Source organism: Octodon degus, unplaced genomic scaffold, assembly GCF_000260255.1.
Source record: "Octodon degus isolate 3935 unplaced genomic scaffold, OctDeg1.0 scaffold00033, whole genome shotgun sequence".
In the NCBI taxonomy this organism is placed as follows: domain Eukaryota; kingdom Metazoa; phylum Chordata; class Mammalia; order Rodentia; family Octodontidae; genus Octodon; species Octodon degus.
Window position 1 is genome coordinate 5,544,576 of NW_004524609.1, and position 14,426 is coordinate 5,559,001.

The 14,426-nt window shown below is 52.5% G+C and overlaps 1 protein-coding gene across 1 annotated transcript in view; it reads right to left on the reverse strand.

Moving 5' to 3' along the window:
• Positions 1-6: 6 nt before the first annotated feature.
• The window catches only part of Prkca (protein kinase C alpha), a 409,387-nt gene continuing 394,967 nt past the window's right edge, over positions 7-14,426 (reverse strand). Inside the window, exons 14-17 of the mRNA XM_023714070.1 lie at positions 13,903-14,010; positions 12,422-12,562; positions 6,978-7,025; positions 7-1,702 (exon numbers count right to left, since the gene is read on the reverse strand). Coding sequence (XP_023569838.1) covers positions 1,538-1,702; positions 6,978-7,025; positions 12,422-12,562; positions 13,903-14,010 — 462 coding nt within the window. The 3' untranslated portion in view covers positions 7-1,537. The remainder of the gene's footprint in view (positions 1,703-6,977; positions 7,026-12,421; positions 12,563-13,902; positions 14,011-14,426) is intronic.

Genomic DNA, 14,426 nt, shown 5'->3' on the forward strand with positions numbered 1-14,426 from the left:
ATAGTAAGAGCCTAATTAAACATGTAAAATAGCCATTCAATTTTGAAATCAGATCTACATTACAAAATTAATATATCGGATACAGTGCCAGTGTGCGGGGAGAGAGGGTAAGAAGCACAGCAGCGAAGAATTAAACTAAAACTTAATCATAAAAGCAGGTAAGAAACATAACCCTTCACAAATATAGCACAATTGTATCTTATAAAATTATTATAATACTCTCTTTATATTTGATATGATTTTATCAATAATATAGATTTACTTGTTATTAAAGTTTGTTATAAACATGCAAAATCCATTGCATGATGCATTTGCAAAACATATTAAAATCCTTCTAGCAGGAAAACGTCTTTTAGCTCATAAGCATCCAAACGTCCCGTTCTACAGCACCAGGTGTGTCATTCAACACAACTGGGAATGGGAGCCCAAACTGCTATTTTTCATCCCTCAGTGGATGTCAGGGGCTAAAGAAGAGAGGAAAACAAACCAGGAGGTACTGATGCCAGAGTCAACATGTTAAGTTACTGTACAGCGTACTCCCACAAATGACACCACAGCCTATTAAATAAATAAGTAAAAAAAAGGGTGTGAGGCGTACACTTGAGCGTCTTGGGAGGGTAACAACACAGGTACCAAAATATCCATGTGTGTGGGAGGGGGTTGGCTAACAACACTCACGAGTAGTGGTATGATTACTGATGGCACCCTGGATCGCAGGAAAATCTCCCAGAGATTACAATGGACACACACACACGCGGCTCATCCTTGATCTGAAAAGATTTCACACGCTCCTTTAGCAAAGTCCTTAGATGATTTGGCCTCTTGAAAAGAATGCAAGCATCAAGGTCGATATCAGCCAGCACAGCAACAGATGAGATTCACCCGACTCTCATTTGAAGTTCTCTTTTCTCTTTCATTTTCTTTTCTTCTCGTTTCTTTCTGTCTTCTACCACTGGACTACAGCTGAGTTCCACTCCTCGGACACAGTGATTGGTTCAGTCTGGCCTTGCAGGTTCCGGGGCTTTGTCCCCCGAGGCAGGGAGTGCAGCAGCGGGTACTTGGAGCCCTTCCCGCTCCCAGGCCCTCTGTGTGCCCTCTCTGGGCTCCTCGTTCTTTCACCCCAAGCCATCTTGGGGGGAGATGTTTCCAGTCTGCGGAGCTGGGGCAGTTTCACTTTAACATCTCTGGTTAGGGGAGCTGGACGGTGAAAATCCAAATGGAGGACATGGAGACTACGTCGTACCAAGAAAGGGCAAGAGGCTGCGTTCTAGGAGTGTTAACCTACAGCCAGGTGTGACTTCTACATAATTAAACTGGACACTGTACATTATGTCATCTTCCACTAAGACAATGTTCTTGGTTGTGAGAGAGAGACCCTGAAAAGGTGATCACAAGTGAACTAATGACCCTACAAGTTTCAAGCCTCCGTGTGGAACAAGACACAGGCTGTGGCCTTCAAATTTTAGGATTAAGGATAATTTCCCACTGCGGGGGGTGGGGGCGGGACGAGGGAAGCATCTGCTCTCACTGCGGAGTTTCATACTGCGCTCTGCAAGATCGGGTGCACAAACTGGGGGTTCACATAGGAGAACCCCTCAAAATCAGACTGGTCTATGTTAGCGATGACCAGCTGATCTGGTGGTGTTAAGACGGGCTGCCCTCGCGTGAAGAACTTGTCAAAGTTTTCGGCTCCTTTGCCACACTGTGGAGAAGAAAAAGAGGAAAGCTTAGCGCCTGTTATAAAACACGGGGTGCAGCGCTGCGGGGAGGGGGAAGGGGGGACATGGCCCGAGGAGCCTGGGGCTGGTTAGGTAGGAAGGTCTCAGAGGGCCTGCAGGCCTACTGGAGTCAGAAGCCAGGCATAGCAAACACTGGAGTTACTTGGTCGTAAATCTTTGCATACACCCAGAATGCAAACCCCGGGTAGAAATGTTCTCTTGGCACAGGGTGGCAACAAAGGGCAGCCTTTCTTATTTCACTTCCACCTCAACGAGCAAGCCGAGCTATGAGCGTGAAAGCTGCACACGCAAGCTATCAGTCACGGCACCATGATGAAAAGGCCAGGATGTTGGCTGGGGTGCAGGCAGCCACTCCTCAACCGCGAGTGAGGACCCTGCTCTACTGTAGCTGGGTAGCTGGTCCTTCACAAACATCTGTTATGAAGCCAAAGCTGCTTGTCCTTGCCTTCAGCTTGGGCATTCTAGAAACTCCAGACCCTAGACTAATCTCAGCCAGTAGAGGGGAGTGTGGCGGCAAGTGTGGGAGGCCGGCTCCTGGGGCCGGCGGGAATAATCCTAAGAGCTGGCTAGCTGGTGGACAGAGCCATGCGGTGTTCACTTGCTGTGTGGGCTTAGGCTGGGGAGACTGGCACAGGCAGGCCCAGCGAAGCCCGCTGTCTGCCCTGGGCACCATTTTCCTCCAGGGCACCGTGGCACCCTGTGTGGCAGCCCGGGCTGGAGACCCATGTGCCCTTTGGTGGCGGCTGGGAAACACGCAGAGCCGCACAGCGAGGCGGCAAGCAGGGAGGAGTGTCAGCCACCTGGAAGCTCCAGGGCTCATCACTAATAAGGGTGTTTCAACATGCTGCAAAGTACTGTCCTCTATCTAGCGGTGGTTCTGCTGGGGGATGTGAGCTGATTCTGAGCAGACATAAGCTTTAACCCAATCAGCCACTCCTGTATCTTTAATAGAGGGCAGCTCTAGGCAGACCGCGAAGTGGAACCCACTGATGCACTCATCGGTGAGGTGGGGAATCACGCGCCTCCCCCGGCAGGCCATCAGGAAGGCTAAACACGCAGCTTCACAGAGAGCCCAGCACGTGGTCCAAGTACCACACATACTGCTGGCTTCTTATAAGATGAATTTAGTCTTGTGGGGTGCACTTTCTTACTGCCTCCTTCTCTCTCTCTCTCTCTCTCTCTCTCTCTCTCTCTCTGGACAGGGTCTCGCTATATAGATCGGGTTGGCGTTGAACTCAATATGTAGCTCCAGGCTGGCTTGAGCTCACCGTGATCCTCCTGCCTCAGCCTCCCATGTACTTGGATTACAGGCATAGCCCCCCAGGTCTGGCTTATCTCCTTTATTTTCTAAGGTTCTCTAGTTTCATTACAGCTTTCTCATCCTTGGCAAAACAAAAAGCTTGCTCCTGACTACTCGTTGAGGGTAAGGCATGTCCTAAATTCCAAGTACAATCTTCATAAATAATGGCTTTCTTCATTGAGGTCATTTTTATTTTAATAAGCAACAATCCACTCCAATCCCAAGGTGACTTTGTGCTACAGGGACTAGGGGCCTGTGCGGGGGTGGAGGGTGAGGGAGAGCTGCGTGTGGGGACTCTGTCTGAGGGCTCGGTGAGTCGCCGTCGGAGGCTGTGCGGCCGAGCGACCCACTCATCTTGGCCCCACCTCCCCCGATGGATGGCTCAGCAAAGCTTTGCTCTGCAGTTCCGCGGTGATTTCTTTAGGAGAGCACAAAGCACTTCAGAGCGAAGATCAGCAGAAGCAGGCTGCAGTTCCCATCCTCCTCCATGCACACCCCACACTGAACCTCTGAGAAAGGCTCTGTAAGAAGTGCACAGGGCACGCTTCCCAGCCCCCACCCTGCCCCAGGAACTGCTCAGGAGGCTGCGCTTGATTCACTGGTAGACAGACAGCAAACAGAAACCAGCCTGAGCTGGGGCACCACATCCAGCTGTGTGGCGATGGAAACAGTGACAGAAACAGCCCTGCTTTTGCAACAGCAGTGGCTCTCAGCCAGGGAAGAGTTCCCGCAAGGGACTCAGTTTTGATGATCAGGACTTGGGAAGGGGTGCCACTGTCACCTGGCGGAAGAGACCAGAATGCCGCTAACCCTCCTGCAATGCACAGGATAGCTGCTCCTCGACAACAATGTCTTGGCTCAAAATGTCACCAGTGCTGCTGGCGAGAGAATCTGAGACATAGCTATGTGGCTTGTACTGGGGGCTGCATAGGTCCAAGGTGAAGGCAGAGGAGGCGGCCGACAGGGCGGCTGTGGAGAGCTCTGTGTGGGAGGACAGCACGGAGGAGCTGCAGAAGCCCACGGGGCGAGAGGGCGAGCGCGCTGCAGCCTCAGGGGAGCTGGCTCTCAGGACACCCTCGGGACACTGATGCATCACCACGCACTGCCTGCAGGAATTCAAGGGCTCCCGAGGCTGGCAGTGTCTTCCTAACAAGACAGCGTTGGTGCTTCTCTTGTTACTCGCTAACCACACAAAGATGGACAAGGAGGAATTCTGGGAAAAAGCAATAAAAGCATGCGAATCCCTGAAAGGCAAGGCAAGGTGAGCGATGGCAAGATGTTCTCTGGGCCTTGGCTAGACCCGCGCCTGCCTAGCTTCGCCTTTATGGATTTGTTCTGTGAGTGCACTGCACAGGTCTGGTCCTTTCCTTTGAGAATCATCTTTTATACTACTGCATGCACAGATCACCGTCCAGGGGGAAGCTTCCAACAGCCGTGGGTTTATTGCAGAGAAAAATAAGAAGCAAACTAAGAGGCAAGTTCTAAAAGTCTAAAAAGGCTACCCTATAGACATGAACGGCGAGAAGGACGGGGATATGGGCTTGAGGAACCAAACCCCAAGAAGAGCTGTTCCAGGGCTTCCGCTGTGTGAAATCATACATATAGTGAGAAGCAAGAGTCCTCTGGCTGCCGCCTCATGCCCTGGCCAAGCTGACAGCTGCAGAGCGAAGGGGGACTGTGGGCTCAGGATCAGCGCAGTCACTGCTCTGTGACCACACCAAGCGGCGAGGCAGCCGATGTTCTCCCAACTGCGCAGGTGGAGAAACATGGAACAGGGACAGGGCAGAGGCAAAGAGTGAACATGGAATGCCTCAACCTTCAGGTGCGTCCATGGTGGGATGAAAAGGGCCATGAGTGAATCTTAGCAAGCTATAAGGAACAGAGCCCGGATACAGCTGAAGGCTGAGTCTGAAGAATGGGTTGAGGTCACAGACTCAGAAAGACATCTTATTTTGAGGGAGATTACACCAGCAAGGAGTCTCCTACCTCTACAAAGGGATGGGGAGAAATGCTATTTTTACCATATGTTTAGTACTGTGAAAAATACTGCTTATTTTCCTGACATGGAGTATCTTTCAATGCTTTGAAAATGAACCCTTCATACTCTTAAGCAAAGTTAGGCCCAGGAAGAGACAACCTCCTTTGAATTGCTTGTTTTTCAGGATGTTATGCAGAAAATTGCCACAGATCAGCACCCTTTTCAAAGGATCACGGGAGTCAGGGGGCGCTGGGTTCTTGGGAAAAGACAGACAACAGATGTGATGGGTTACTGACTGGCCAATGCTTCTGCCTACCGCCTACGACCCAACCCTACTCGGAACAATCAGCTTAATGGGCACTGGGCCCAGGCGCCATCCTGGAGCAGCGTGGAGAACAAAGAGAGACAAAGATGGAAGGGTGAAGGCAAGGCCCACGGATCTGGGGATGGACGAGTGCCCGAGTGAGAAGTGCAGCCAGCCGGACTGCAGATCCCTCCCGACCCTCCTCAGGTGCAAAGCAGAAAGGCTGGAAGGCAGCCTCCGGGGCAGTCTGCGACTCTGTGGCAGTCCAGGTTGCCCACAGCCTCCAAGCTCTAGGCCACTGGACACACGGAGCATCTAAGGCAACCTGTGGGCAAAACCTGGGCTAGCTGTGCCTGCTTTACCTCAAGGCTACGCGCACCTCTCACCGGCTGAGGCTTCCGCCCCTTGGATGCGATGCCACAGAACTGGTATGGGACAGAAACGGGTCGAAAGCAGGCAGCAGGACACAGCCCACGTCTGGCTGGGCCTAGAGCAGGTCCTCGGGTGTCCTAAGACTGGATGGCGTCTCGCGTTCCCTGGGCAGCACTGGCACCAGATGCAAGCAGGTGGCACAGAAGAGCGAAGGGCCAGGCTAAGACCAGGCTGAGACAGCTGTGAGAGCGCCACCGCCTCTCTCTGCAAAGCCAAATGGGGGCGATCCGCCTCTCTAGGCCTTGTGAAGGGATGTGAGGGAGGCCTTGCTCAGTGATGAGGCCGACAGAGGCACAAGGCACAACACAGGCAGCAGCGTGCAAAGCTAGGCCATCGGGATGTGAGGGCTGCACACCAAGAACCACCTACTTTCTTATGTCGGGACTGAGGAATGAACTCTTTGGTCATGTTGGCACTTGACAAATGCACCAAGTAATAAAGTGAACACAGGAGAATCTGGCATGTTTGTAAGGATGCTGGAAAGTATGGAACGATGTGAACTTGGGGGGAGGCTGGGGCCGCAGTGCTCCCCTCCACAGCAGGCAGCCCACATCCATGCCCACGTCCTGTGAGCGGGGAGGGGGAGACTGAGGTATGCCGCCTCCTGGCGAGAGTCCTCCCTGCTGTGGCCCTGCTGGAACTGAGCAGTGGTTTCGATCCTGCCCCTTAACTTGATGTCCCACGTGCGCAAAATCAAACTTCACAGGCGTGGGCGCACAGATGCTTGAAAAGTATGGCTGTTAGAAAGCGAAACCAAACAAAGCTCAGAAGAGTGGGCAGAGCGCAGAACAAATAAAGCACAAACATGTCATAAAACTATAGAAAGCAAGCACAGGAAGGGGGAATGTCTGCTATGACCCTAGGGCAGCAGTGCGCGCCTCCTCGCAGGGAACCCTTGGGCACCCAGGGGTCCGAGTGCTGTGCTATAGGGTGGGGCACAATTAGAACACCCCCGCTATCTCCGGACAGACTACATACTGCACTCATAGTTAAATAACCCACAGGAGGAGGGGTGGGGGAGCTGTGCCCCCAGATTCCCAGGAGGTGAGGCCCCTACTGTGAAGCCCTGGTGGGGGCTCTGGCCCCTGCTCTGCCCTTTCCATGGAGATCCGCATGCTCAGGGAGGGGTCTCTGCGCAGGACCAGGACAAGCAGGCGCACATGGTTAGAGGTGGAGGGAGGTTATTTGCTTGTTAAGTCACCCACGGTCTGGAAATGTGCTCACCGAAGGCCTGGATGCCCACTGAAGCCAGTGCATTTTGGTACAGAAAGTCTGGAGAACAAGAATGAACAGAGGAGGAGATTTGGAGAACAGTCAGTTTCTGGCCCTGGAATGCCAGCATCAAGGACGGCCGTGTAAAGAACACCGTGAACCCCTTCAGCTGGCATGGCCAAACCTCTGCAGTATACACACCATCACGTGAAGGATGCAGGACACCAACCATGGTGCGGCCTCCCTTACATGTGTGTTCACACGTGCACTGAACTTTCTAGAGGTTACAGAAAAGATCATGAGTAGTGGGGTCAGTAGCTGGGGAGGGAGGGATGCCCGTCCTTTATGCCCTTTTCTACTGCTTGGCGTTTATCTCACTGCAGAGAGGTAGTGTGGAATAATAATAATAGTTCTCAAGGGTGGGACCTTGCCCACTTCCCACAGCATCACCAGTGCTGAGGTTGCAATGGGCTGTTGTTTCCTAGACAAAATTAAACAGTACCCACCTTAGAGCCTGAAGGGCCCAGTGCTATTCAGAGAGGTGGGCTTTACTTCTGCGTGACCCAGGCTGTCAGCCCCATTTCAGGAGTGTGTTCTCACAGCATACAGACAAGCCACGCATGAACACGGGCAACGCTTCTGACTCTCTTGGGCTCTGGCCTGTGCAGCACCAGTGTGCACTCTGCTCGGCCTTCCTTTATATGAACGGCCCACTTCATGGGACTCAGGGCTCCTTTGCCAAGACAGTGCAATGCCCATCACGGTCGGGGCCCTACACTGCCGACCAGGGAGCTTGTCAGTCACTGCCAACAGCCTGAGTCAGACAGGGCTGCATTTATGCCCTCCTGCACCTCTGCAGCTCCCCGGCTTGCAACAGCGCTACTTATTTCTATTGATTCTCATTGTAAGTGCTTCATTTCTTCTGAGCACAAAAGTATTGTGGAAAATAATGAGCAAAGAACAGGAAAAACTGCTTGTCACGAATTAACCAAGTAAGAAATGCTACTTGGGCCTGATGTAATGGCTTACGGCAGACCTGCACACATCTTGATGTGATTTCCTCCGTCTCAGGGCTGCCTGGGGTTTCTGTGTGGTCAGCACTGCGCCAGAATCTTGACACTCTCGGTTCTAATTAGCATCACCATTACTGGCTCACAGAAGGCCTGAAAGAGTGAGCCTGCCTGTCACTCGAGAGGGCTGCTTAATGCGCCCAGTGCTGCCCCACTTAGCCCTCCCGCAGGCCCCCACTTCCACCTGGGCAGCTGCTGCTCCGTACAAATGACTCGGCAGAGAAACTGCTCTGAGAGCTGCACGGGAGCTGTGCTCATGTTTGGAAAACACACATGGAATTATTTAGGTGTCGAGAGGCACAGCACCTCAGAAAAGTATGTGTGCGTGCAAGTGTGTGTGTGCATGTGTGTGTGCACACAGACACACAGAATCAGAGAATGCAAAAAGAATGAAGGCCAGCAAACAGTGAAATGCTAACATTTGGGGAATCTGGGTAGAGGGGATGCAGAAACGCTTTGTACTAGCTTTGCAATTCTTTTGCAAGTCTGAAACTAGAAATCGCACAGTAGTTTTTAAAACATAAAGAGGACCATGGTGCCAACCTGGAAGATGACATCACGGCCACTCTCTAACCAAGCTGCCGTCACTGCTGCCAACTGCGCCTTCTCCCCGCGGCGGTGCCAGCGCGGTCCTCAGCGGCTACTCTCCTTGGCTCTCGCTGCAAGGATGCCCACATCTAGATGAAAGTTATTCTATATCTTCCTCTTTCCTTTTGGTGAAATAACCACAGTACTTTCCTGAGAAAGGCCGCCTCTGAAAGACAGGCCTGTCCCTCCGAGTGCCCCATCCACCTGCCGATGCTGGCATACTGCTTTGTGTCAACTTTATAATTCCTCTCTCTAATGATTAGGAAAGGACAGTGGCTGTTTCTAGCTTGCCTGTGAGCCTGTCATTCTGCTCCTCGATGCCAACACATAAGATTTTTTAGAAAGGAAAATCATCTAACTTTATATTTCTGGTGTTTATATAAGCTGCTGCTCCTACTGGGGAGGATGAAGGGATGTGTACAGGCTTCGCTTGGCCAATAAGCAATCAGGGCAACACCTGCAGGAGCCCGAGGGACCTGGACCAGAACCTTGCAAGCAGCATTCACTTCTCAGGCAGAGCAGAGGGGGCGGTCCTCCTGCCCTCAGCCATCAGCACCCTCCTGCTGCAGGAGCCGTGGGAGGCAGGTGGTCATGTCACGTCTCCCTTGGTAGCCCGAGTTAAGCCTTTTCAGAAATATTATATTTTAAAAACATAAAATATCTTCTTACATGGATGGGCCTCTTGTTGGTGGTTCAGGTTTCCTGCCGGGATTGCCCAACAAGTCTGAGCTGCCACTACCCACCCTTGGGGCAGAGCCCTTTAGGTTGGGTTCCTCTGCGGTCTCTGAGCCCTGCCTGGGCTGCACTTCTTTCACAAAGAGGAGACAGTCATGTGGCTGCTCCTCCTTCAGGACGGCTTGGCACAGCTGTCTGCTTTTGTCTTTGCTCTTATACAAAATAAACCAGCACAGGAAAGGCTCTACCCTGTCACATTTGCATGCTGTCGTCTAGAAAATCACATCTTCACAATGGTGCACAGTGGCCTTCAGGGGACAGACACGGCTCAGTCATTCCTAGCTACTGCACTGGAAGAATGTTCCTTTGTGGTCAGCACTGCCCGCTGCCTGGGTTCACCACAGCACCTCTGCAGCTCTGATGAGGGACATGTCCTGTGTCCTGAATGTCCTCTTCAATTGCCTGGACTGTTCTTGGCCTGGTAGTTTTAATTTTATGTATTTGGTACAGGGTCTCACCACACAGCTCAGACTCATAGTAGGAGGCTTTTTTCAGCCTCCCCAGGACTGAGATTACAGGCATGTGCCACCGTGCCCAGTCTTGGTGGCCAGCTCAGTGTGCCTGGGGGTGGGGCCAGCGCAGCATGTGGCACCAGGGATCAAACCCCGAGCCCTGTGCTTACCTAAGCAGGTGCTTACTCACTGGCCCCTGGCCTGTGGTTTTGCTCCAGCATGATGCCCTCTCGTGAAATGGCCCATACCTGGGGCTAGAGCAGGCTCCGCTGCGGAGCACACTGCATGAAGGAGGACCAGGCAGAGCTGGGCTCGAGGCGGCTCCCTGCTGCCTTTGCACTTCCCTCATGGCCCCTGACGCTCTTCCGCCTCACTTCTGCCCTCCTTCGCCACGTGTCTGCCCTGCGGCCCCAGCTCTGGCCGGGGTTCGGTTCGGCCTGGCTTCCTCGTCTGTGCTCTGGGTCTCTGGCAGGAGGAGCTCACTGCTCCTGGATGAATCGCTCCCTCCCTGTGCCCCGAGCTCTCCCAGGTCCAGGGCCTCGGTTTTCAACTGCTGCTTCTGTTTCTGTCTGAGGGCTGTTTCTTTACTTTCTAGTAGCTGGTTTTTTTGTTTGTTTGTTTGTTTTTGGCAGAACCGGGGATTGAACTCAGACCCCTGCGCTTGCCAGGGAAGCACTTATTCCACTGAGCCATCTCCCTGGCCCCATCTTGCCTGGGGAGGATTTTTCTTTTTTTACAACCAATGCCAATTTGTTCTTCTTTTTTTTCAATTTTAACCAGCACTCACTTTAAAACAAAACCGAAACCAAAAAACAAACAAGTAAATGGCACCCCAGGTGATATAGATGTGCACACTGCTCGAGCCTCAGCTGTCTGCCCTAGTGCTTCCTGTGGTCCACGGGCAGCAGCCCACAGTTCTGGCTGCCTGAGCTAAGCCACCTTTGGTTTTGCCTACATAGGAATTTGGGGCCAAGTGTCCATCTGGGAAAAGCAGGAAACTCTGAGAATAACAGTTACTTCTGAAATCAAGGTGAGAAGAAATAGAAAAACAGGCAGTGCTTTTATGGTCTGGAAAGTGACAGACGAGTGACTGTATTTTGCTCAACCCTTAAGGCAGGGGCAGTGCGTCTCTGTGCTGTTCCTGCACAGCAGCAAGCTGTGTGTGGGGTAGTGCTGCCTGCCTTCCACATTTAATTCAAGAAGACAAACAGGTACAGAAGGCAGAGGGGAACAAAGGAAACCCTGCAGGAATTTTCTGCTGAGACCTCCGCAACACCCTTTCTCTCTCCCCAAGTCTGCAAACTAGATTTTGCGCCCTGAGGAAGGTCTGTTCCAAGGTCCAAGGAGGCTATGGGGCAGGGATTAGGGGTGGAGGGAGTGTGGGCGGGAGACACGAGGAAGGATGCTTCAGGAGGAAGTCAGTGGACCTGATTAATCTTAGTTTGTCTTCAGCCCACGCTAAAAATGTCTTAGGAAAATAAAGTCAAGTGGGCTCAGCACCACAGTTTTATTCTTGGACCTGAGACACAGGTACTTTGGATGAGGAAACTGCTGCTCCAAGAACGAGGCTGTGTGCTACCCGGGCAGTAGCCCTGCCACCCAGGGGTACCCTGTGGCCTGCTTATGATGGGGCAGCCATCAGGGACAGATTTGGGCAGGGCCAGCAGGGCAGCTGCTTCTGACACTGACCATGGATGAAGCAGCTCTCCCTGTGTCCCTGAGCAGAAGGCAGCAGCCCGGTACTGGCCAAGACAGGGTGGCCGAAAGGCGTGAACCCTGCGGCCTTAGAAACAAAGGACAGGGACACACAGTGCCCTGGGCACTGCAGAGGGACAGGCGGGATGCGTGAGGAGGGCGGCTTCCTGAAGACACTCCACTTGCCTCGACAGATACATTAAGAAAGGTGTACACTGGTTGCGGTCAACTATGAGACCCAGCTGGGGGGCTGCCGCTGGGCAGATGGTGCAGTGGGGAAGGACACAGCTCTGTCCTGGCTCCACAACTCCACAGCGGTGTGTCCTCCCCTCTCTGCACCTCTGTTCTCTCAACTGCAACCTGGGCACAGTAACACCCCTCTCACGGGGTACAGCACGGATAACAGGGCCTGCCATGTAGCGTTTGTCACATAGAAGAAATGGGAATCCCACAGGAGAATCTGAATCAACGGGCAGCGTGCAGACTGGCAGTTGCCACGTGCCCTTGTCGTGGACACAGCTGCTATGCGGGAGCTGGCCCGGCCTGCCAGTGCCCTGGGGAAGAGGGCTGCCTGCTTCAGGGCCCCATCAGGGCCCCATGAGGGGAGTCAGAGACACTGTGAGGCCCAGTGTGCCGGGAACCTGGGTGGCTGGGCAGGGGGTGGGTGTCACCGGAGTCTGTGCTGTCCTGTCCTGGCTTGCTCATGGTCTGAGGCTCTGCAGTTACCCTGTCAAAGGACTGCAAGGCTGCCGGTCCTCTGTCTTTATTCTCAAAGCCAACAAGCTTCCTGGCTGAGTAGACTCTGGGACTCCATTTTCCTCAGCCCACCAAAGCCAGTGGTTACTGACAGAAAGGGTGGGGAGGCTGTAACCAGAACCAGGGAAACCCAGGCTGCAGGCTGCTCCTCTGGACTCACCACTTTGGGCTTGAATGGCGGTTGGATCTCCCTGTTCTCCAGCTTCTCCCAGTCGATCCTCCGGAAGAAGGCATGCTCTCTCACATCTCGCTCTCCCTCAGGCCCGCAGCCCAACCGCTTGGCTGGGTGTTTGGTCATCAGCTAGAGAATGAGGAGGAGGAGGACAGGTTGGACTTAGCAGATTCCCAGAGGCAGCACCTTTCCTTGGCCAGGCTCTGCCTCCAGCCCTGGTGGGGAGGCGCCCAGACATTGTTAGGAAACTTACCAAGAAACCCCCCAATACGACACGCCAAGGGTGACTTTCCACAGGGCTGCCATGATAAGGACAATGGAAAGCACTCTGAACCCTTCCTTACATGTTTCAGATCTGCTATTTCTGCGTGTGTGCCTGGTATAAAGTACTATGATCACTACAAATCGTGTGTTCTGAAAGTATGGGCGGCCAGGGCCACGCAGGACACCGTAACGAGCTTCACAACATACTTATTGTCTTGACCAAATTTTACAAGTCAACACCTCCTGGGGTGCAAAACCACATGCTGCAACAAGGAAGGCAGCCAGTGCACCCCAAGCTGCTAGTGCAGGGAGGCAGCCGTGGCCCGGGAGCTCTTCAGGGGCAGGATCCAGCTCCCCTGGCCTTTGGAAGCCAGCTAGGTGCTCTGCAAACAACTGAACCACCCAGAAAATGTCAAGAAGGGTGTTGTGTTCCAGGTCACTTAGCCTGCAAAGAATTTTGTGACCTAAAACTTACCATTAAACACTAGCCAAGTCAGAACCAGAAATTTTATTACTGGGTCAGTGAGATAGCTCAGCGGTCTAAAGCACCTGCTTAGGCAAGCTTAGGTAAGCGTGCAGGGACCATGATTTAATCCTAGGTACCACATGCCACTCCAGCCCCGCCCCCAGGGCAGGCTGAGATGGCCACAAAAAAAAAAAAAAAAAGGAATTCGATTCCAAGGCATTTTCTTGAAGAAAAGGAATGTGTTGCTGTGTTCACCAAAACACAGGACTCAGAAGGTTCCTGGGAGTTCTATTTGCAACAGCCTCAAGCCCAAGTGGAAACAAATGCAGTATCTGCCAGGAATGGGATGGGTAGATAGCCTGCAGCACCTCTGTGCCTGTTTCTGTAGGGACAGCACATGTCACACAGAAGCCACCGAAGTCTAGGGGCAGCGAAGGTGAGCGCTCCCTTTCCAAGGGGCCTCTGAGCCCCGCTGGCAACCTCACTACAGTTCTATGAAATAGACTAGGAAGAGCAGGGCAGCACAATGGGGCCTGGGGAGGGGCCTGGGAAATACTGTGTGTGAGTCCAGGCCTGGCCTTCGTTGGCCCCACTGCACCCCATGTGTCACCCAGCTCTAGCTCTCTGAGGCCAAAGAGTAATTGGCGCCACACAATGGCGGTAGTGCTAGTCTGAGAAGTGTGGAAAAGGTGCTGTCCCTCTCAGCCGTCGATCACAGAAAGAACCTCGGTGGACTTACTCCTTTGCAGATGGAAACGGCCTCCTTGGACAAGGACTTGGGGTAGGAAACGTTGTGCTCCATTATGGACTGGAACAGCTCGTCTTCATCTTCACCATCAAACGGAGGCTGGCCCAGCAAAGAGACAGACAGGGAAGCACTTAGACGTGGTTCACTGACAGGAGGCCGCAGCTCCAATCCAGCATGGAGAAACCCATCTGGTTTCCCAGCACAGCCCAGGTAGCGGCACTAGCTTGGTTAACTTGGGGTTTAATTTGATTATCTTTAATTAGGCTCGTGGTTGTGTTTTTCATTTTTAAGTCTGTCCCTTTAATTATCTTGCCTTGAGCCACCCAAAACAGTCTTTAGAGAAAATGTTTTTGAGTAATGTTTTTAATGATTTACAAATACATTGTAATTAATCCATTAATCTTATAATCATGTACAAAAAATCTAATTACGATGAAGTCAGATTACAGATGGCTTTGTGTTCAGAAGGTTGGGGGTGGGGAGAGAATGCTCAATGCCTTTACTTGGGATGAAGA